General features: G+C 35.8%; 2 protein-coding genes across 5 annotated transcripts; one reads left to right on the forward strand and one right to left on the reverse strand.

Moving 5' to 3' along the window:
- Positions 1-10,752: 10,752 nt before the first annotated feature.
- Positions 10,753-14,416, forward strand: LOC133783633 (tetraspanin-18). The gene is made up of 6 exons (XM_062223284.1): positions 10,753-11,242; positions 12,019-12,118; positions 12,483-12,563; positions 12,658-12,762; positions 12,974-13,171; positions 13,985-14,416. Exons 1-6 carry the CDS (start codon positions 10,971-10,973, stop codon positions 14,048-14,050), a joined length of 822 nt encoding a protein of 273 aa, XP_062079268.1. The 5' UTR covers positions 10,753-10,970; the 3' UTR covers positions 14,051-14,416.
- A 4,101-nt stretch (positions 14,417-18,517) lies between these two features.
- On the reverse strand, positions 18,518-23,632 carry LOC133783644 (uncharacterized). 4 transcript variants are annotated; one of them, XM_062223294.1, is made up of 6 exons: positions 23,303-23,632; positions 22,116-22,265; positions 21,707-21,783; positions 19,752-21,587; positions 19,500-19,635; positions 18,518-19,411 (listed from the first exon to the last, which is right to left on the reverse strand). In XM_062223294.1, the coding sequence occupies exons 2-6, from the start codon at positions 22,255-22,257 to the stop codon at positions 18,690-18,692; spliced, it is 2,913 nt and encodes a 970-aa protein (XP_062079278.1). In that variant the 5' UTR covers positions 22,258-22,265; positions 23,303-23,632; the 3' UTR covers positions 18,518-18,689. The 4 variants fall into 4 exon arrangements, with proteins under 4 accessions (XP_062079278.1, XP_062079295.1, XP_062079283.1 ...); XM_062223311.1 differs by lacking the exon at positions 23,303-23,632 and adding an exon at positions 22,591-22,953; XM_062223299.1 differs by lacking the exon at positions 23,303-23,632 and adding an exon at positions 22,509-22,953.

Consider the following 23,632-nt stretch of genomic DNA (forward strand, 5'->3'; position numbering starts at 1 on the left):
CATACACAAGTAAGCAATGCTATCAATATGTATCATATGCCAATTATCCAAGAATAGGGCATTCAGCATGCTTACTAAACAATTTCTAGCACAGTCATGATCATGCATAAACTCAGAGACTCAAGCTCTGACCAATCTCATATTCACCGTTCATGGCATGCCCTATCACATGTTCCTCGTGCATTACATGCATCACACTTAATTATCCAGCATGCCTCAACAACAGTCATATGCAAATGGCAAGGTTTGCCAAGCATTCATTATGCTAACAATGTTTACATTTAAACATCCAACATGCATCATTCATAGCCATGCATGTCATACTCAATAGCCAATCAACATGCATCATAATAGCCATGCATGTCATGCTCAATAATCAATCAACATGCATCCATAATAGCCATGCATGTCACATATACACAGGGTGCAGTTTTCTTACCTCAGATTCGAGCTAGTACCAATATAAGAACGATCCTTGAGAACGATCAACCTTTAAGTCCTTAGCGGTCACCTAATCATAACCATATATGGAACACCATTAATAACATGATAATCAAAGGTTCCACACCAATATCTTGCCCCCAAGAGATCAATCCAAACTAATCCAAGTAGTAGGGACACTCCCGAGGCCCATAACTAAGTTCTCGGGGTCAAAACGAGCAAACGGGGCGAAAGCAGGGCAAGGGCTGCGGCCCTAGCACCTTGGGCCGCGGCCCCCAGGGTTCTCTAAGGCAAGGGCCGCGGCGCCCAGCAAGGCTCACTTTCTGACACCTGCTTCTTCGAACTAGGGCCGCGGCGCACATGAACAGGGCCGCGGCCCCCAACCCTGGGCCATTCCCAAACGCGTTTTAAACACTCCAAATCTTTCAAAAACATACCCAAACATTCCCCAATCATCAAATCAAAGTTCCCAAGCTTCCTAATACTCCAAAACCCTCAAAACCCAAAGCTCAAACCGACCAAAAACTCAACAATTAACAAAGTCCAATTCTAAGCTTTAAAACTTTAAAAACTTAAAACTTCAAACTTAGATTACCTTCGATTGGGTTGTTTCTCGTCAAATCCTTCGGTTAAGAAGCTTTTAATCTTTTCTAGGATCGCTATGCCTCGACCCTCGCTTGATTCCGACTCCTAAAACTCAAGATTTCCTCAAAAAGGCTCAAACGGTAAAACAAACTGTTTTGAGAGAGAACGAGAAGTTTCTAACATATGTTCTTATCTGTCAAGCTACTTCAAGCTTAAGTAACCTTAAATAAAACCTTGTGCTCGGGGTCCCGAAAACACCCCCCGGGGACACTATAGTCAAAACTTCCAGAATTTCACCCTGATCTCAAATATTCCCAATCTATCACCAAATAACATTTCTATTACCCCAAAATTGACATCGTTATGACAAAACCGCTAATCCATTATATATGACCGTCTCATGTCGAATAGCTCGAATATATCTCCATAATAATGAAATCTCATTCACATATTACAATATGCACCCAATTTACAAATATGCCCTCAGCAGGCCAAATTACCAAAATGCCCTTATCATTTTAAATACTCCCATACGCATGCATTTATCATCATATAATAATATAATTCACATTAACATGCATATATTCATTTTATAACATATTAAATCAATTATGGCCCTCCCGGCCTCCTAATCAAGGTCCTAAACCTTATTAGGAAATTTGGGGCATTACAATCATGAAACAACTAAGGCTCATGAGGCGTGCTCATGGGATTCTAGTCATTGTTGGTTTTTTTTATTATTATTACAATAATAAAAACCATATTTACTTCAGTTTTTTTTACTTTCAGCTATAACATTATTACTCACCACTTAATTAAATATTACTTACTAGCATAAAAATGTTACTTATACGCAAAAAAACAAATAAAATTACTTCAAAGTTTTTTACTTTTTGATACAACGTTATTACTGACCATTTCATTAAAAATTATTTAGTTGCATCAAAAAATTACTTACCCAATATCGTAAATAAGTTCAAACACAATATATTTTTTACCTTTTTTCCCTCGACTGTATCTTTTTTAGACACCAAATTACTTTATTGTCCTTACTTTTCACAGCAATATCAACACAATTTCTTAGATCCGGTTTACACAACCAGTCAATCAAGCATAAAGTTTAAAAAAGAAAAACACTCAAATTATTCAAAGCTTGACACTTGGTACATTATTTGGGTCCCACTTGTTGGACTAAGTTCCTTGATGAAACGCCCCAACTCCTGGAACCGTTACGGTGTGCCTTGTAAATAGTGCTAAACTCGCTAATCGAGTCATTTGGCCAAAATCGTGATCTAAGTATGATTAGCGGTTTAGGGATTAAACATTTTGGTTAAGATATAACGTTTCACTAAAACGTTTAACGTATACATTGGGATCCCGAAAATACAATTCAGAGTTTATTATAGAAAAAATATTTACAACAAGCCGTTCTAAGCGGCAAAACAGGGTTCAACCCTAGTTCCACTTTAAACGTCGACCGTGGCGGTCGAGCAGCCGCATATGTACACGTCATCACCTAAGCTCTCCAACTCAAGGGTGGTCCAGCTTCCTCTTGCCTTTACCTGCACCACATAGCACCTGTGAGCCGAAGCCCAGCAAGAAAATATAACACTTTTCATAAACATTATCAAATGATTATCATTATAATCACACTGAATATAAAGCTTTCAAACCAATGGGTGCACATCACATGATTCTAGCGGGAGAGTGGCTGTTACATAAGCCACTAACCTCCAAGCTCTCTTTTCTAGCGGGAGAGTGGCTGCTAGGTAAGCCACTAGCCTCCAAGCTGTGTTTTCTAGCAAGAGAGTGGCTGATAGGTAAGCCACTAGCCTTCAAGCTCTGTATTCTAGCAAGAGAGTGGCTGATAGGTAAGCCACTAGCCTTCAAGCTCTGTTTATTCATCGACCCTCAGGGTCGGTCAGGCATTAATGCTCCTTAAGTCATTCAATGCTAGTAATCGATTAGATCTAATCTCTGTTGGCTTGCGTGATTCACGCTAAGGCCGTTCTGACAAGTAAGTCAGTGCTTCCTGACCTGTGTCCAGTAACACCGCCGAGCCTGACAAATAAGTCACAGCCTCACAGGTGATACTAACACTTTTGTCGATTCTGTATTCAGTCCATACACAAGTAAGCAATGCTATCAACATGTATCATATGCCAGTTATCCAAGAATAGGGCATTCAGCATGCTTACTAAGCAGTTTCTAGCACAGTCATGATCATACACAAACTCAGAGACTCAAGCTCTGACCAATCTCATATTCACCGTTCATGGCATGCCCTATCACATGTTTCTCATGCATTACATGCATCACACTTAATTATCCAGCATGCCTCAACAACAGTCATATGCAAATGGGCAAGATTTTCCAAGCATTCATTATGCTAACAATGTTTACATTTAAACATCCAACATGCATCAATCATAGCCATGCATGTCATACTCAATAGCCAATCAAAATGCATCATAATAGCCATGCATGTCATGCTCAATAACCAACCAACATGCATCCATAATAGCCATGCATGTCACATATACACAGGGTGCAGTTTTCTTACCTCAGATTCGAGCTAGTACCAATATAAGAACGATCCTTGAGAACAATCAACCTTTAAGCCCTTAGCGGTCACCTAATCATAACCAAGTATGAAACACCATAAATAACATGATAATCAAAGGTTTCAAACCAACATCTAGCCCCCAAGAGATCAATCCAAACTAATCCAAGTAGTAGGGACACTCCCGAGGCCCATAGCTAAGTTCCCGGGGTCAAAACGAGCAAACGGGGTGAAAACAGGGCAAGGGCTGCGGCCCTAGCACCTTGGGCCGCGGCCCCCAGGGTTCTCTGAGGCAAGGGCCGCGGCGCCCAGCAAGGCTCACTTCCTGACACCTGCTTCTTCGAACTAGGGTTGCGGCGCACAAGAACAGGGCCGCGACCCCCAACCCTGGGCCATTCCCAAACGCGTTTCAAGCACTCCAAATCCTCCAAAAACATACCCAAACATTCCCCAATCATCAAATCAAAGTTCCTAAGCTTCCCAATACTCCAAAACCCTCAAAACCCAAGGTTCAAACCAACCAAAAACTCAACAATTCACAAAGTCCAATTCTAAGCTTTAAAACTTTAAAAACTTAAAACTTAAAACTTAGATTACCTTCGATTAGGTTGTTTCTCGTCAAATCCTTCGATTAAGAAGATTTTAATCTTTCATAGGATCACTATGCCTCGACCCTCGCTTGGTTCCGACTCCTAGAACTCAAGATTTCCTCAAAAAGGCTCAAACGGTAAAACGGACTGTTTTGAGAGAGAACGAGAAGTTTCTAACGTATGTTCTTATCTGTCAAGCTACTTCAAGCTTAAGTAACCTTAAATAAAACCTAGTGCTCGGGGTCCCGAAAACACCCTCGGGGACACTATAGTCAAAAGTCCCAGAATTTCACCATGATCTCAAATATTCCCAATTTATCACCAAATGGGCATTTCTATTACCCCAAAATTGACCCCGTTATGATAAAGCCGCTAACTCATAATCTAAGATCGTCTCATGCCGCATAGCTCGAATATATCTCCATAATAATGAAATCTCATTCACAAATTACAATATGCACCCAATAGGCCAAATTACCAAAATGCCCTTATCATTATAAATACACCCATATGCATGCATCTATCATCATATAATAATATAATTCACATTAACATGCATATATTCATTTTATAACGTATTAAATCAATTATGGCCCTCCCGGCCTCCTAATCAAGGTCCTAAACCTTATTAGGAAATTTGAGGCATTACACTTGAGGGACTAAATAATTTGCCTTTAATAAAAACATATATTTGATTTTTAAAAAAAAAAGTTAAGAGAAAAATCTATAGCTAAAAAACTATTAAAAAATATAAAATTATTAAAAAACGTTAATATAATAAAAAATATATTTATCAACTTAATATGTTTAAATTATGAGTAATCGGTTACCTAAATTATCCAATTTGCCAACTTTTTTTTCTTTATTCATATATGTTGTGGTAACTTGTTACCACCTTCAAAATGTCAAAAAACATAGTTTTTTTTTCTTTACTAGTGCCATGCTAATTTAGTCTTGCTACTGTAAAGCATTAATACAAACAGATTGTATACATTACTCAATAACTAATAACTAATTCATGAAGAAAATACCGAAAAGGCAAAAATACTTTTAACAATATCTTTGTAGCCTTCCAATAAACTAGTTGACATCCTCATCATAATAGTGTCTTAGCCATCATTATGAAAGTATATTATCAAAAAGCACAATATACCAACTTTCTTAGCACCATGAATGAATTTGTCCAAAACTTCATCGTGCACTGTAGCCACAATGGCACCAATGCACGATGGCGAGCAAGGGCAACATGGGGCACTAAATTAGAAGCCCAAACTTTGAGAAAAGTATTGGTGGTGAGGCTCACCACTGCCTCTGGTGATCGAATCACCACAACTCTGACTAGTTTATGTGATAGCCTTTAGCAACAAATAATATTGATCCTTAAGTGGATCTTGATCGTTTGAGTGAGTTGAATACAATCGTGTAACTGCACAATGTTTGGAGTTTAAAGGTGGCTGAAAAATGCCTTAAAAGCCACAGTCGCATGGATCTTCGACAACGTCCTCACAACACTCTAGTGTACATCAATTGACGAGACTTTGGGGACTAAGGTTTTAGCGGCTTTTGAACCCCTTGGCTTGGCACGCGTCGACTGATGGTGATTGGAAAGTCGTCATTTGATGGTGGTTAACTAGTGTGAAAGAGCGATGGTGAGGTATCGAGCAAAAGATGGAGCAATTGAAGCACGGGGGATATTTGTAACGCCCTACTTCCTTAGAGCCGTTACTAAGTGAGTTTTTAAGACAAAACAGTGTGCAATGGACTCGCTAACCGAGGTTTTGAAACAAAAGTGTGACTAATTAAAAGTTAAGGCTGTAATCTTTGAAAATGCGTCGTTTCATTAAAACTTCTATTATTAAACATTTGGGATCCCAAAATAAGGTTTGAAAACTAATTACATCTTGAAATAAGGTTACAGTTGGGAAATAATAAAATCATAGATTATTACAGCCATTTTCGAATAAACCCCCAACCAAAGCAGTCGGGCAGACCAAACATGTACACGTCGCTTCACGCTCTCCGTACTCATGGTTGGTTGACTCAGTCATTGCCCTTACCTGCAACACAGAGCACCCGTGAGCCGAAGCCCAGCAAGAAAACTCATGCAGAACATAACATATGCAATGTATACAGTTTATCATAACAGATAATCCTCAAATAAACAAGTCAATCATTAGACTAATCAAACACGGCCATGCCGCCCCAGAAACCTTACCAAAGCCCTGGGGTATCGGTTCTCACCGCGAGGATAACTCATGTATCCCTTGGGTCCCACCCTGACTATAGCATCCCATGTGCTAGGTGTTACTTCCGGCCCCGCTGCCGTACCCGGCCTACGCCGTTCTCGGCCCTTGCCGCTCAATTCATCATAATCACACATAGCATAAATCAAGCAACATTCAAACAAATGCTAATTCAATTAAATATGCACCCTAACATGTAATGCAGTATAGGGCCACGCCCTGCAATCATCTCATCATGCAACATGCAATATAGGGCCGTGCCCCGCAATCACACTATGGGCCCACGCCCCATCCTACGGGTGTTATAGTTTTCTTACCTGAATTCCGAGCCTCCTGATGCACTAAAGCCGCGAGCACGGTCCTCAAGCACGAGCCTCACCAACAACCTAGTCACAACACACAAGAAACATCCCTCAATACTAATCAACTCAAAACCACTTCCCGGGACCAATCCCGCACTCTCGGGACCTCTAAAACCTTAAAACAACACCCCGGAGACATCCCCCGAACCCCCGGAGCAAAGGCCTAAAATTGCCTAAAAATGATGCCCTGAATTTAGCCTTGTGCCGCGGCACCACATCCTTGTGCCGCGACACCCATCAGTCAGAGGCTCCCTCGCCGCGGTACGAAAAACCTGTGTCGCGGCACGCCTTCGCAGACCCTGAATTCTGGGTTTTCTCCGAGCTAAAACCTTCCCAATTCATACCAAACCAATACCCAAACCCCAAAATCAAATCCAAACTTCATATGACCCATCTAGCAACCCATAAACATCATCAAAGCAATCAAACACACAATCAAATCCCCAAAATCCACATCCTTGATTTCAATTTCAGAAAATTAAAAACTCAAAGTTCAAACTTAAACCATGCTCAAATCTCTTAACCCATAACATAATCAAGCCTTAAATGTGTATAAATTCCTTACCTCAAGTAGAGAATCCCATCCCAAGCTCCCTTGATTCATCTCCTAAGTCTCCAAATTTCAGCTCCTTCACTTTTCTTCTTCTTCTTCTTCTTCTTCTTCTTCTTCTCATTGCCCTAACTTTCCTTCTCTTTGGTTTTTTCTTCTCTTTAGTTTTTATCAAAACCAATCAATGCCAAGCCCCAAACCGTGTACCCCCTATAACCCAGCTGCCATAAATCAATTTCCCAGCCAAATGACCATTTTACCCCTCCTTGCCTATCCTTTCCCAACTAAACCTCAAGGGCACTTAAGTCCTTTTACTTCTATTTCATTTCTACCATTTTCTACCTAGAACTTGTTACTCTCAGCAGTAACTAATGGTTACCCAGGTTACTAAATCTCCAATAACCATTACCCGCTAAATCTCAACTTAACCATAAAATTCCCGAGGTACCCCTAGGCTCCTCCCGAGCCGGGTATAGAAATCTCGTTGTGACTCTTAAGTTAAATTGCTCTCTAGGACCGTCTCGGCACGTGCATCACAAAATAACACCACACTCACGTGGTACAAATCACGGAATACAATTATCACAAATATGCCCTCGGCGGGCTAAAATTACAATTATGCCCTCCAAACACAATCAGGGCCTACATGCATACTAATACACATATACATGCGTCTCAGCTAAATAAATAGTCAAATAACATGCTTTAAATCATAACCATGCATTTAACTCATAAAATCACACATAATTCCCATCGTGCCCTCTTGGCACGCTAATCAAGGCCCTTAAGCCTTATTAGCGAATTTGGGTCGTTACAATATTTTTTGAGTAACCTAAAATGGAATGCAAACTTTTGATGAAGCATGGTTTATGGAAAACTGGGCCTGTGTTGGCATTGTTTTCTGTTTTTTGTTTTCAAAGTTATGTTCTCAGAATTGAAAACAGAAAACTGTTTTTGTAGTTTTTAAAAAACAATAGGTGTTTGGTTAATGTTTTCTAAAAATAAATTTTTAGTTTTTTTTTTAATTTTAAATAAAAAATTAACAAATATATTTACAAAGAGAAAAATATTTTAAAAGTTTGTAATAAATAATGAGATAAAATAATTTGAAAAAAAATGATGAAAAATAAGAAGTGAGAAAGTAAAGAGAGAAAATTTGAAGAAATAGAAATTAAGAAGAGAGAAATTGATCCAGGAAAAAATGAGAGAGAATATGATGAGAAAAAAAGTGGAGAGAGAAAGTGATGAGAGAAGAAATGGGGAGAGAAAAAAAATGATGAGAGAGAAAATAAGGAGAGGGAAAGTGATGTGAGAGAAAGTGAAGAGAGATAAACTAATGACAGAAAAAATGATGTGACAATAAATGATGTTAGATAATAATAATTAAAAAAGTGACGTGATAAAAAAAAATAGACAAAAAAAATTTAAGAACAACAGAAAATAACTTTTTGATGTTCTCAAAATTTTCTGTTTTTTATAACTTTGTTTTTAAAAATTTTTTTTTTGAAAACAATGCCAAACACCTCAACTTGTTTTCAAAAAACAATTTTTTAGGTAAGGTGCCAGACAGTTCCTAATTCCTAATTTTTCTTGATTTGGGTAAAAAAAAACTACATTTATTTAAACTACCGCTAAAAAAATCCTAATAATAACATACTAATAAACATGGTAGATAATACATCAAACATGGCCATGCCAATTCTCCCACACGCTATGTGCATGTCTGCCACATGGCCACTTGATGCATGATCCTTAAAGTGCCTTGGGCACATCCACATGACAACATAAGACTAGGATTTCACTTTAGTTTATTGCTCACGTAACTTAGAGCGTGTTTGGCTCCTTCACTTAAACAAAATTTATTTTTTGTTTTTAAGATCTAAAAACTGTTTTCTGAAAATAATTAGGGTGTTTACTATAGTTTTCAGAAAATAATTTTTAAAAACAAAGTTACAAAAACCATAATATTTTGAGGATAAGAAAAATTATTTTTAGTTGTTCTCAAATTTTTTATTTTTTAATTATTATTATTTCGCATTATTTTCTTTTTTCTCACTTTTTCTCTCTTCACTTTATTTAATATCAGTTTCTCTCGTATTACTTCTGATCTCCTTATTTTCTCTCTCATTAATAATTATTTCAGTATTTTATCTCTCATCACTTCATATAGTTTCATTTTCTCTCTCCTCATTTTTTCTATCCCACAATTTTCTCTCTCATTTTGATTCTTGCATCAATTTCTCTCTTCTCGATTTTTCTTTCTCAAAATTTCTCTCTTTATTTTTCGTCACTTTTTCTTTCACATTACTTTATCTCATTATTTATTACAAACATTTAAAATATTTTTCTTTTTGTAAATATATTTATTAATTTTTTATTTAAGATTTTCTTAAGAAAATAAAACAAAAAAATTATTTTTAGAAAACACTAACCAAACCGCTATTGTTTTTTTAAAACTACAAAAATTGTTTTCTGTTCTCATTTTTAAAACACAATTTTAAAAACAAAAAACAATGACAAACATGCCCTTATTTTCTTGGCCATGAGAAGTCCTCACTCGCCCACATCCTTAACCACTTGTAAAGAGATCACAGTGTTTCTATTTCCTTGACCATGTCAATATTGGCTTGGTCATGACTTCCAACAACCACTCCACTGTCCCCATCCTAGAAAGTCCCACCTCCTAGAAACTTGCAAGGCTCTCCAAAGCTTGGACATACCACCTCCTGAGACAGACGCAATGTGCTCACATCCTAGGTCAACCCCTATCAACCTAGTTAGGTGCTCCGACATTTTCACGCCTATATTTAAAGGTCCATATGCCCCGGTCAATTGTCTCGCTCAAGTGCCTTATCTGCATGTCTCGACCATGTGGTTAGATCGCATGTCTTGGAAAAATATCTCAAATACATGTCTCGACTCAGTCTTTATGGTGCCTATCCGCCTTCTCACGCACAATGTACAGGGCAAACTCACACACCCTTGCCTTGCCCATCTCCTAGTAGCCATTGCACCACTCATACCTCCCACCATTACCCACATTGGATGCTCATTTCCACAAGTGTCATTCCATGGCATCCAAAGCAAATCACTCTTTAAGGCCGCCAGCACATTTACGAGTGTGTAACATGTGTAGAAAATTGTTGGCGTGTGAGAATTGAGTATTTTGGTTAAAAATTAAGTGTAATGATTGAGATATACTTAAATTATATACATTATTTATTATAATAATATGTAATTAATCTCAATCATATAATTAAAAATAATGTGATCCCTACTTAAAATTATCCACGGTTAAAATTTAATGCACATCTTAGTGTAAAAAGTATTCATTACTAGACAATTAATTAGGCATTTTATTTATTTATATAAATATTTTAATATTTGAGTGGTCCAACCGCGGAAACGATCAAACCGGATTAGGACAACGGCATATTCCTCTTTCACAGCAAATAACATAACTTTTTTATTTATTTAATTTTTTTTTTTGTTAATTTGAAAAAAAATTCTAAATAAAAAAGTTTGCTCTTTTTTTGTGAGACTGATTTACAGAATCGATTCTCTGTACCATACCAGTAATCAATCCAGTTTAGGGTTCTTAAAGATTTGATTTTTCTTCAATTTGTATAACCAAAAATGGGGAGGCCAAATTGTTGCCACATATCCTTAGCTTTCGTTCTCAAATTCCTTAATTTTCTTCAAGCTTTCGTGGGTATCTCCATCATACTCTACTCCTTATGGATGGTCGATCAATGGTACAATCACATCCCTATAAACCCACCACCTCTTGCTCCTTCGCCGCAAGTTTCTGATCAGATCGCTCCGTTCAAGCTCGCTTTCGATTTGGTTTCCGGCTTCGATCGCAGTTTATTGCTTGATTTGCACTCCGTTAATCTTCCAGCTCCATGGTAACTTTTAATTTTAGCATTTTTCTCAAGTTCTTTATTTTGTTTTGGTTGTAAAGCTTTAAATTCCATATGGGTGTTGAATTTAATGGCTCACTATTCTGACTTTTATAACTTAAAGTTGTGTTCTGAGCTTTTTGCCCCATAAAAAAAAAGTGTGTTCTGAGCTGATTGGTGATTACCCTGATTGTCATTTCTCTTGGGGACTTAGTAATTTGCTAGGTTTCTTGCCTCTGAAGATTGTAGGGTAGTATAAAGTTAATAATAATGCATTTTAGTTAATTTTCTTTAACTTGGGTTTGGGAATTGAATGAATGAAATAACATTAATTTGATTATATTAATTATGAGAATTTCCTTGGCACCTTTTTGGTTAACAACACTAGTCAATATAACTGGATCTAAGTATTGAATTGTGGGTTCCACAGTTGTATCAGTTCTGCAACTGTGGTGCCCTTTGCTTTTTTTTTTTTTAATAATTATTGAAGTCAAGTTTTGAAATGAAGAAATAATTCATTAGCTTTAAAAGTTTTGACTTATTCTCATGTCTTACTATAAAAACATTTCTTGTTTGGTTTGCTATGAATTGCCACTAATTGTTTGGGAGTCTATATACTTTTAATGGTGTGATAAATATTAATAAGTTCACATTATGATTGCTTAGTTGGGGACGCCTTCTATGAAGAAAACCGTCCATGCTATAATTTAAGAATTTGAGTGTCTTCTTGGTTCAAAGTTTGAAACAGTATTTATTAGCTTGATGGCTCATCATGTTGGCAGGTTCATCTACTTTTTCATGGGAGTGGGCATTCTTTTGTGCAGCATCACTTTCATAGGTTGCATTGCAGCTGAAGCAATTAATGGCTGTTGCCTATGTTTTGTATCCTCCTAGAATTGACTAAAATTACAGCTATATCTATCTGGGCCTGAAAAACTGTTTTTAACATAACTTTCCTGTCTTTTTTTTTGACGTGAACATTCCTCGACCCTCTATGTGATGTCAAATAACATTAGCAGGAAAAGATAATTATAGTTTGATAATTTCATTTTGTACAACTGCATGAAACTAAACAATCTGGTGAATTGCATGCACGACCATATTCTTCTGTAAGAATGTTTAGTGCAAGTTCTAAAAATGGATTTTGACATATTACTCATCTGCAAGTGAGCTGATATAATTTACTGAATTTTATCATTCTATTTTAATTGTTCAAAATTGTTTCTTAACTGTATAAAAAAATTAGTACACTTTTCTTAAAATTGTGTTTATTCTACTAGAAGCTGCTTTGGTGGCATTCATTGCAATTGATCGTCGTTGGGAAAAGGTTTTCTTCTTCTTCTTCTTTGTCAGTGAGTTATGATTATTGACCTTGTGTCTTCATTTATCTGTGAAGTAATGTTTATAATGGTACCTGTCAGGACCTTCCATTTGACCCAACTGGTGAACTTCAAAGTCTTCGAACTTTTATTGAACAGAATATTGACATTTGTAAGTGGATTGGTATCGTTGTGGTTACAATACAGGTATGTTACTGTCCATTTTAGGGTCTATTTTGTTTGATATGTATATATTTTTCATGTAATTCTATTTTTGTATTCGTTCATGATATATGTTACAATGGAGTGTGTATAAATATTTTACAAAAAACATGACCGTGATGTGGCATTTCAGTGCATTTCTTTTGCCTGTGAAGTCTCTTTTCTGCTTTCTTATATTTCTGCTGAAAATGTTCAGGCATTATCTCTGCTATTAGCAATAATTCTAAGAGCTATGGTTTCTACTCAAAAATCTGATGATGACGGAGAAGAGGATTTTGATGTTAGGGGTAGAACTTGGGAGCCACTGCTGAATGCACAGCTTGGCCAAGCATCTGGATCAACCAAAATTGACGGAAGAGGTCCAGACATCTGGAGCTTACGTATGAGAGATAAGGTATTTGCCTGAAGAGTAATTATAATTTCAAAGTTTTAAGATCGATTCCTGTGAGCCACCAGCCAATCCAAACTATTGATATTATGCTAATAATACCAGTAACAATCAGTATCTTCCAATTACAAAAGCAGCAAAATATGATTATTGAGAAAAAATGACAGCTAACTTATTGGTTGGCACATGTGATGCAACAGTTTATGACATAGTAAATAATAAATGACTAAAGGTTGTCTTGAAGTTGTGACTCATCCCAATAATACCAGAATCCTATCCCATATTTATTTGTTTGTCCATCTATGTGTTGTTTGCTTTCTTTACCCTTATTGTTATATTATTTATTGTCCATATTAAACTAATTGCAGTCATATGTCTCATGTGAAAACAAAATGCATGCGATGTTTCGTTCATATACTTAATTGTTTTTACACAAGAGTGTTAGAGTTTTGTATATCAGTGGCTGACAAGCTTTCCCAAGCATGATTCTACCTCCTCAAAAAAAAAAAAAAAATCACTGAAGTGTGAGGAGGCCTTCGCAATCCACTTGCATTTAGGAAAATCCTTCAGATTTAAGGAATTTAGACATGACATACTTTCATTTCGACGTGTATCGTTTGGTACGTCTTGTATTCTAGTAGGTAGTGCCTATAACAGGTGTGCATTTCTCTACATATGTTGAGTGAGGATTCTAGAAAGAGAAGGGGGGTTTAAAAGATGTTCATGCTCCTACTTCTGCTCCTGCATTATTATAAAAACTAGTTATGATCCTCACGAATGTGTTTCCCTTCTCATAGTATTTTTAAATATGTGCTGCAGTATGGATTGAACTCGAGCGAAAAGTTCAATTCCGTGAATCAGAATGCACCGAGGAGTACAAATTAAAGGCAGGCAGTGATGAAGCTTGAAGGTTTACTGCAGGGGTGAAAAAGTGTAGCAGTGCTACTCATATTTTCTTCTACTTCCTGCTGACTACAGACGACAGAAAGAGTATATATATTTATCACTGTTAGCTTGTTTATATTTGTTAATTCTAAGCTCCTGCATCCTGCTCCTGTTTTTTTTTTTATTTTTTTATATAGTGATGTATAGGTCTGATCTGAATGAAAACTTGTGTTTCTCAAACATTCTAATGCTTTGTTCAATTGGGAGTTTTTGTAATATGTGAGGAACTAATATCATTGATTGTAATTTGTAAAAGAGAATTTACTCATTTGGTATCCTATGTTTTTGCAAAGTATTATTTTGGTACTCTCTGTTTTTAATAATGCGCATATGGTATACTGTATTTTAAAATTATACATATTTGATATTTTAAACTCAGATTTGATAAATAAAATTTTTTTAGGTATATGTAATTAAGTAATTAAATTTAAATTTGGAACTTACATAATTGACAGTAGTTTGATTAAATTGGTAAAATTTTATTAATTAAATTTGAGTTTAAGGTACTAAATATGTACGATTTTAAAATACAAAGTATCATATGAATATTATTAAAAACAGAAAGTACTAAAATGATACCAAATAGTTACCTACCTTTGTAAAATGAAGTTTTATATTCGAGTTTCATTAGCAGAAGATGCCTTGCCCTGATAATCACATAAACCCCATCAGACTTACAAAATACCACCAATAGAGAGAGCTCTTTGTGAAACTACAAAAGGGTTTATCTATCTCCTTTAAAGAATATGGGAAAGAAAAACAACCCCCATATAGAAAAATCCAGTTTTTGCATAGGGAAAAAGATATTTACTTGGTAATTAATAATGGGTTTTTCTGTGTCTGTTGACTCAAATAGTTTTATCATAACAGATTGATTGTTTTCTGATGTTGTGTCCCCTTTAATGGTTTTGTCATCCTCATATGCTTTAATAATAATATAATAAATAACCGACTGAGTCACGAGATGTGCCTATATTTATTACAAGTGCTTTTCATAAAAACCAAACAATATAGAATATCATTCATTGTTCATCTCATGCATATATTCTCTTTCCACTCTTGCCTTGGCCCCTACAATCCAAGAATTTTCTCAATAAGAAACTCATCAACTTTTTCTGACAACCATTTTCTCTTTTTTTTTTTGACCTTTTGCCAAGCAAATATTCTAAAATCATATAAAGAAAAATAAATATTTTGGAGGTAGAAGAATGGAACATATCAATTTTGGGGAGACTTCGGTGCAGCCAGAGCACGATTCGGGTATTTAAATAATTTTTAAATTTTTTTTTTTTATGACAGTGTTTATTATTGTCATTTAAGATATCCCGCAAATTTTCAAAAAATAGGTTGCATTCGTGTCTTTTTTTTGTATGCGCGTGTAAAATTCAATTGTTTGAACCTTATTTTCGGCATCATAAATTATTCAGAATTTTTTAAAAATTGCCAGAATGTCTTAAATAACAACAATATACACTGTCATACAAAAATTAAAAAGAAAAATTATTTAAATGTCCGAACCGTGCCTAGCTGCACCGAAGTGCTACCCTATCAATGTTATCAATGTTCATGAGTGGCTAGTGATTACTGAATTGAATGGTTAATGTACGACTCTTTTTGCAAATTTTCAAAAAATTTCGAATAGTTTATTGTACTGAAACAAGGTTGTTACACTCGTGTCTGTTTTTTGTATGCACGTATAAAATTCAATCGTTTGAATCTTATTTTCGGCATTATAAATTATTCGGAATTTTTTAAAAATTGCTCGAATGTCTTAAATGACAACAATGTACACTGTCATACAAAAATTAGAAAGAAAAATTATTTAAATGTCCGAACCGTGCCTAGCTGCGCCGAAGTGCTACCCTATCAATGTTATCAATGTTCATGAGTGGCTAGTGATTACTGAATTGAATGGTTAATGCTGCACATGATATCCCATCTGTAAGAGTACGACTCTTTTTGCTCTTATCAAAAGTCTCTTTTGGGTTTTTAATTTTGTGTGGTTGTGAGATTTCTAGTTAGAAAGAAAGAACCAACCTAACTTGGATTGTTTTGGTTTTGAAGGCCTACTTGATTATGAAGGCCATCAATGTATGGTGTCAACTGTCAAGAATGAAAGATTATGAGGATGGGATTTTTTTTGTTTTTGCATTCTAGGTTACTAAAAGTCAATCATTCCAAAATTTGTTGACAGAATTTAATAATTAAGACAATATTTAATACTTTAGCAGATTCAAATTCATTATTGAATCTTTTTTGTAACCACTTTCTTAAAAGGAAAACAGAAAGAAATCATAAAAGGTATTTAAAAATAAAATAAATAAAAGGTTGGAAATAACACCACGATTGCTCAATCAAAATTTAGAAAAGAGTAATGATAGGTGAACCTAAAATATGTACTCAAATATTATATACAGTGTGATGTATTACTGTTTTTTAAAATAGTGAGTCACAGTTTTAATAAATGTGATTAGTTAGACTAAATATATTTTGGTGTATATTTTAAGTGCACATATCATTACTCATTAGTTACACTTTATGTGTAATATTTTGGTGTATATAGTTACACTTTTTAATGTACATATATGACCTATTCATTTGGTAAATAATAAAATAAAAAGTGAAAAAGATAGAGTTTATGACACACTTCTAAAATGTAATCTCTAAATTATGATAGGGATTATACCCTTTTGGACCCTGTGTTTTTTCTCATTACTTGTTTGGATCCTGTGTTTTGACAAATTATTTTTTGGACCCTATGTTTTGTAAAATGATTAAAATAGAACCTTAAACTCAATTTTGATGAAGAAAAAATTGAATATAACAACACAGTTTTTAAGCAGAATGATTTTATTTTTATTCTGAATTATTAGTTTGGTAAATTATTTGTGATTTTAGTTGAGAAAACATTGACCAAAATTGGGTTTAGGGTTCTATTTTAACCATTTTACAAAACATAGAGTCCAAAAAGTAATTTGTCAAAACACAAGGTCCAAACAGATAATAGGAAAAAATACAGGATCCAAAAATATATAAACCCATTATAATATGGTATTTAAGTTAGCCAAGCTTGACTTTGTTTGATAAAAAAAGATGTAAAAAGTTAAGGATGAATTGTGTATAAGGTATGAAAAAGTAGAAGATAGTGATATAATTGACATTTTTAAAAAATTATTTGGTATTATAGGAAGGAAAAAAAAGTAATATTTTTTCATTAGTCATTTTAATTATTTTAAAAAAATAATATCATATTTTGGTCTACAATCCACTCCTACATGGAGGGATTGTTTTTGGTGAGCACTGATGATTTGCAATCCATATTTATTTCATTTTTTGATTCTCTCAGACAACCCAAGTGGAGAAAACTAGTGTTACTTGACAGGAAAATATGTGGTGATGGGATTACTCATTTGATACTGATTGGTTAAAATCAAGTTTGAGTTTCACATAGGTTTCAATATTAAATTGGGAATTTACTTTTTACAAATATAACTAAATTGTCATTAATTATATGTAATTAAATAATTAAATTTGAATTTAAAATTTATATAATTGATAGCAGTTTATTAAATTGGTAAAATTTTATAAATTAAAGGGTAGGTAACCATTTGGTACCCTGTATTTTTACAAAGTATCATTTTGGTGCCATGTGTTTACAATAATGTCCATCTGGTAACATGTATTTTGAAATCGTACATATTTGGTACCCTATATTTTGAAATCGTACATATTTGATGCCATAAACTCAAATTTATTTGATAAAATTTTGTCAATTTAATCAAATTGCTCTCAATTTTATGAGTTCCAAATTTAATTTTAATTACTTAATTACATATAACTAATGGCAATTTGGTCATATTGATAAAATTTTATTTATCAAATCTGAGTTTAGGGTACCAAATATATATGATTTTAAAATATAAAGTACCATATGAAGATTATTGAAAAAAGAAGGTACCAAAACGATACTTTATAAAAACACATGATACCGAATGAATAAATTCCCTAAATTAAATTTGAGTTTAGGATACTTAATATATAGAATACCAAATATATACGATTTCAAAATACAAAGTATGTAATAAACATTATTGTAAACATATACCAACCTTATTAAATTAGATCAACCTTATTAAATTAGATCGGTGACATTGGTATTGGATATATTATGGTGTCCCATAGAGAGAAAGAGAGAGACCATGGAAGTAGATAATTCATTGATTTATTTCTCTACCGTAAAAAAATTAGAGAGCAAAGCAAAGGACCACACACCAAACCAAACTTGAAGATGCCTCTTAAAAAAATAATGCTTCTGTAGTTTCTAACTCAATTTTCCATCTTTAGCTATCCAGTCAAAAAAGTAGACAATGTTTATACATACACAACCATAGAACATAACAGAAACCATTTTTCATTTTTCTGTTTTTTGCAACATAAACAAATAAGGTGATGGTGGGTGGGTGGGTAGTAGGACTATCATTTTTGGTTTTAAATCAAATACACAGAGATAATTGAGTTACAACAACTTACAATTAAAATTAATACAAAAAAAAAAAGAAGGAAATTGGAGACAAATATCTCAAAACCTCCCTGTCAAGTCCACAACAGCTTCCTTCATAAGCGTTTCCATCAAACTCCCTTCTATCTCCTTTCCTATATTATCCATTTCCAATCTCGTAAGTTCGTTCCACCCTTTTCCCACAATCTCCTTCCTCACCACACCGTCCACTACCAGGCTGGCGGCGTCCCCACCGTCCTCCCAACAACACCTCAACTCACCCGAAAACCAGTCCTTCATCTGACCCCACAAGCAGTCCACCAATAGGGGTGAAGAATCACCCTCCAGTAACCTATCGTGGGCCCCGTTGCATGTGATGCTTAGGCTCGTGTCGGGGCCATAACCAGTGACTTCTGCTAAGGCTGTGTTAACATAGTCAAATACAAGCTTTCTGGTTGACCGTAAATATCTGCGCTTGGCCTCATGCATAGGCTCTTTGTCATCTACGTTGGCATACTTGTCCCTCAAAGAAGGATCCAGTGGAGCTTCTGGTGTTTGCCATCGATGGAGCACCGAGTCTTGGGTATCGCTCCCTGTCTCTCTGCTGAGTCCAGCAGCTGAGAGAAGAGTTTGGACGAAAGCAAGCCATTCTTGCTCGTCTTCTTCGCAAACTATGGGAACTGAAGAGGGTTTTAATGTATATGAGGTGGCTGTCTCCACGCAAGAGTCATCCCACGATAAAGTCCGTGCGATTGATTCTATAGGTGGTGACTTGTCGATCAAGTTAGACCTTAGTAGTCCTCCTGTTTAGATCGCGTAAACAATCCAAAAAAACCTTGAGATACAGATTTTCCCTTAAAAAAGTGAGTAGTACTATAAGAGAAAAATTACCTTGAACATCCAGCTTCAAGTAGCCGGAGGTCTCATACTCTTCAAAATGGGGTTCTAAAACTGAGATTGGACTGGGCTGGTCCTGATTCTCACCGACACCCCGTGACACCGTTGGTTTTGTCAGAGACAACCCTCCCTGCTTAGATTTAAAGAAAGCTCTTAAAATAATGAAAAGGAAAAAAAATGCAGGCAAAATGTAACTACAATAAGGACATCATCGAAAATTACAAAATACATCACAAATTTAATTACCTCTCGTGAAACTATGCCTGACAAACAAGAAACAGAAGGCAAACGCTCTTCAAGACCAATCTCATTACTAGACTGAGATACGGCATCAATCTTTCCCGGAGGCAATAGAAACCTTGGGGTTTCAGCAGAAGCATATTGAGATTCACCATTGGGTCCAGATGAACCAGATTTTTCTTTGCTAGATTTTTTGCTTCTAGAAAAGAACAAACTTGAAACTTTCCCTTTCAATGAGGACTTGGTGCTCTTTGCTTTGGTCAGTTCCTTGGGACCGTCTGTCCTGTCAGCTACAGCATCTGAAATTGACATATTGAGTCTAGCCCCAAACACTGTAGAAGACACAGGTAAAGATTGTGATCTCAGAAGACTTTTGGGAGAATTACAATCATCCTCTTTGATCGAGTCACCAGTCAAGCATGAAACTAATTTTCTTGGTTCTTGTTCTTTGTTTATTTCGTCAGGTCTAACTGACTTCTTCATATCTGAAAGCGCAAGCATTTCTCCTAATGTACTTGAGCTTCTCCGGACATGTCTGAATTCCTGAGAGTTCCCATTTGATGTTGATGCCATCATGGCCCATCTCTCAGAAAGTCTCTTTTTAGCTTCTCTGCAAACAGAAGACTCTGGAGAACAAGATGCACGGCTGAAGGAGGAAGAAAAGGGGCTGCCTATCCTATTGATGTAATCCCATGAATGTCTAGAAGATGGTGACATGACTTCTTGATCGCTGAGAATTTCTGCCACATACTCAATTTCTGATTTGTTGAATGAACTCTCATCCCCAGTATAGCCGTTGGAAAAAACAGAAGAAAGCAGAGTTTCATCCCGATGATGACCCATAAGATTATCGCGCACATGCCGTGTGATCTCTTTCGCCACTTCCCTTGATTCTCGCGCCTCATCATCTTCAGGATCCTCGTAGATGTTTTGTTCGTGAAACAATTTTGATGAGGCAATAGGTTGAGTCACAGCCCTAATGTCATGAGTCTTGCCGGAGCTAGGTTTTAATACCACTATTCGAGTTGGTTGCATAGGATATTCATCAACTTTCTGATCAGAAAACATGGGAGAATTTTCAGGGTTGTTTTTGTCCAACATAGCTGTTTGACCCAACTGGGGAAAATTATCCGTTGGTTTATCACTCTTTGGCCTTGATCCAGAAATTTTTTCTTTATCAACTATCTTTGAAGGTCTAAGAACAGTTATCCGCTTAGTCTCGGGAGGTGGAGGCATAGACTGTAATTCATATAGATGCTGAGAAAACGCAGGAGTTGATTCGTTAAAAATCTTGATCAATAAATCTCTATTGGAATTTAAGACTTCCAATGCCTCTTTAAATTCCTCAGACTGCCGGAGCTTCTCATCTGTTGCCAACCGTTTTGCTTCCGCAAACTTTTGTCGAACAAGGGCCATATTCCGATCATTTGTATTTGTATTTGCATTATGCCTTTCCTTTTGTGGTGATTTGTCTTTTATACAAGTCTTGTTCTCAGGCTGTTGCCAGACCTCGTAAACATCCTTATATTCATTCCTTTCCGGACAATGATGAACGTCAAATTGCATTCTATTTTCTGAGAATCCATCTTCTTGTTGCCAAGAACTCAAAGGCATCCCTGAATGACTGAAAGGCGGTTTTGAATAATTGTTTGTATTGCTTCTTTGGAGAGATGGATGGGGATGCTGTCTTGGGAATGCATCAAGGCCCATTAACTTGGCAACCACATTAGGGGGTTCACTTTTAGACTCAATTTCTTTTGACATTTCTTGGTCTATGAGCATCTTTATGGGCGTCCCATTTGCTTTCTTGTTGGATAAAGTTCTCCTGAACTCAGACACAATCTGCAGACACGAAAATAATATCAGGGAACTTGAGTGTATTGTATGATTTGATTAACTATAACTCCAATCATACGGGATTGATCAGAAAATTTAATACTAACAAATCCAACAAGATTTACCAGTTTATCCTCAATCTTATCTCCAAAAGGTGAGCTCATTCTAGCTACATCCGATTGACTCCTCCCGAGTGAAGAGCCTAGCAAATATAATATTTACATCATGAGCAGATGAATTTGTAACCGTAATCCAACAGATAATGCTAAACTAAGCACCATTTATCCTATGCGTAACAAGAAAAATAGATACAAAATATTATTAAAAAATAATTATTAAGAGAACCTCTACAAATGAGAAAAGCTTATGTTGAGAGCAAAATGGGCATTACTCGTTCATATTTCAAAATTACTTCCCAATTATAACCGTATAATATCAAAGCAACCATTCTAAGAAATAACTTGTCAGGTTCACAAAAATACGATTGTACTTCAAGACGCTCTAAACCAAATATGAGCGTGAACCAAAAATTACCATCATGGTGAGGTCTATCTGTAAGCATCCTATTTGAAGCAACCCCATTGCTCAAATCAAAGAGGTTGACCATTCTTCCCAAGCATCCTGGGAAAGGTTTCTCCCCATTACCATTAGCTTTCCTCCTCTGAGTCACATTCATTTCAACACCTGCAAAAATAAATATATTTTTTAATTCATCGTCCCAATAAACAAGCTCTTGTTTCACATATTTTTCAGAGGGAGAAATAATCTTCCGCTAAATAACAAACAAAAGCAAAATGTCGAACAAGATCCCTAATATTCAACACGATATACCATTATATGTATATATATATATATATATATATAAAAGCAGCAACAATCGAGGGTATGAAAAAGATGATAACTTCACTAAACTATCAATGAAAAAACCTCCTTTACTAGACAGCTACAGACTTCAAGCTCAAATAGAGGGGGCTAGTCAGTTATCCACAATCAAAAGATACAGCCATACCAAGATAAGAAAAGGTAAGGCCATATAGACGGTTTTGGAGAGAAACAAGATACAGCCAGATGTGATATGTGCATAGACAGAGAGAGAGTTCTTTGGTAAAAGAGTGGGAAGAAATAAATCCTTGATTTAAGAGAAAAATAGAGACAAATCAGTTGTTATGCTGAGTGAAATTTCAGCACACCCACTTGAAAAATCACATCAATTTATACTTCATTAAAAACTCCAAGCAAAGGAGCCAAACCCCCCATTTACGTCTCAAAGAAGCCACATTTAATTTAATTTAGATTTTTTTTTTACAGACTAGCGCTCATAGAGCAAAAAATTTCGAAATTGTAAGCAAAACCCAAAATTGGAAAATGGACCGACCACAAAAACGAAAACAAATAAAACCCAAAAAAAACATAAAATGATCGTACTAAGATGTAACAAAAAGCGAAGATTTCAGCTTGAAATAATGATACAGAAAAGCTGTCTTTATTACAGCACAAATAATAAGAAGAAAAAGCAAATCTAGAGAGAGAATTAGATTCGAAAAACAGTAGAAGAAAAAGGCTCCGTAGAGTGCTGAGATCGAGGTCGAGCTAAAAGGTCTCAGGCCAAACGAAAAGTACTGTTTATAATCGGAACCATTCGTAAAAAAAGCCAAAACAAACGGAAAATTCTGACACATTTTGAACCGAGACATCACAGTAGAGAGAGAGAGAGCTGAAACCTGCTGAGGTCGTCGGTAGCTGACATTCCGCTGATAAAAAGACCGGAAAATCGAACCTGATCTGACCGGGCGACTAGATCGGCTGAGCTCCGAGTCTCTCCCGTGAAAAATGTGATACTGATCTTGGTCACCGTTGCTTGCGCTCGAGTCTTTGAGCTTCTCTGACTCGCTTTCTCTCTCCTCACCGACTTTACCTTTCTCTCTCTAAACTCTCTCTCTGTGAATCGCCGGACTTGAAAAGCTTTTGCTTAATTCTGATTGATTCACGAGTTTCGATTACGGAGAGTGGTGGAGTGAGAAAGAAAGAACTCTAAAACGAGATATAGAGAG

The sequence above is a fragment of the Humulus lupulus genome, chromosome 1, assembly GCF_963169125.1.
Source record: "Humulus lupulus chromosome 1, drHumLupu1.1, whole genome shotgun sequence".
In the NCBI taxonomy this organism is placed as follows: Eukaryota; Viridiplantae; Streptophyta; class Magnoliopsida; order Rosales; family Cannabaceae; genus Humulus; species Humulus lupulus.

Bases quoted from the DNA above. Each gene is read 5' to 3' on its own strand.
- LOC133783633 (XM_062223284.1), top strand. From the start codon at position 10,971: ATGGGGAGGCCAAATTGTTGCCACATATCCTTAGCTTTCGTTCTCAAA. The intron at 12,564-12,657 runs GTTTTCTTCTTC...GGTACCTGTCAG, and splicing joins TTGATCGTCGTTGGGAAAAG to GACCTTCCATTTGACCCAAC. The intron at 13,172-13,984 runs GTATTTGCCTGA...TATGTGCTGCAG, and splicing joins GCTTACGTATGAGAGATAAG to TATGGATTGAACTCGAGCGA.
- LOC133783644 (XM_062223294.1), bottom strand. From the start codon at position 22,257: ATGAATGTGACTCAGAGGAGGAAAGCTAATGGTAATGGGGAGAAACCT. The intron at 21,588-21,706 runs GTAAATCTTGTT...TCGTGTCTGCAG, and splicing joins ATAAGATTGAGGATAAACTG to ATTGTGTCTGAGTTCAGGAG. The intron at 19,412-19,499 runs GTAATTTTTCTC...CGATCTAAACAG, and splicing joins CTTGAAGCTGGATGTTCAAG to GAGGACTACTAAGGTCTAAC.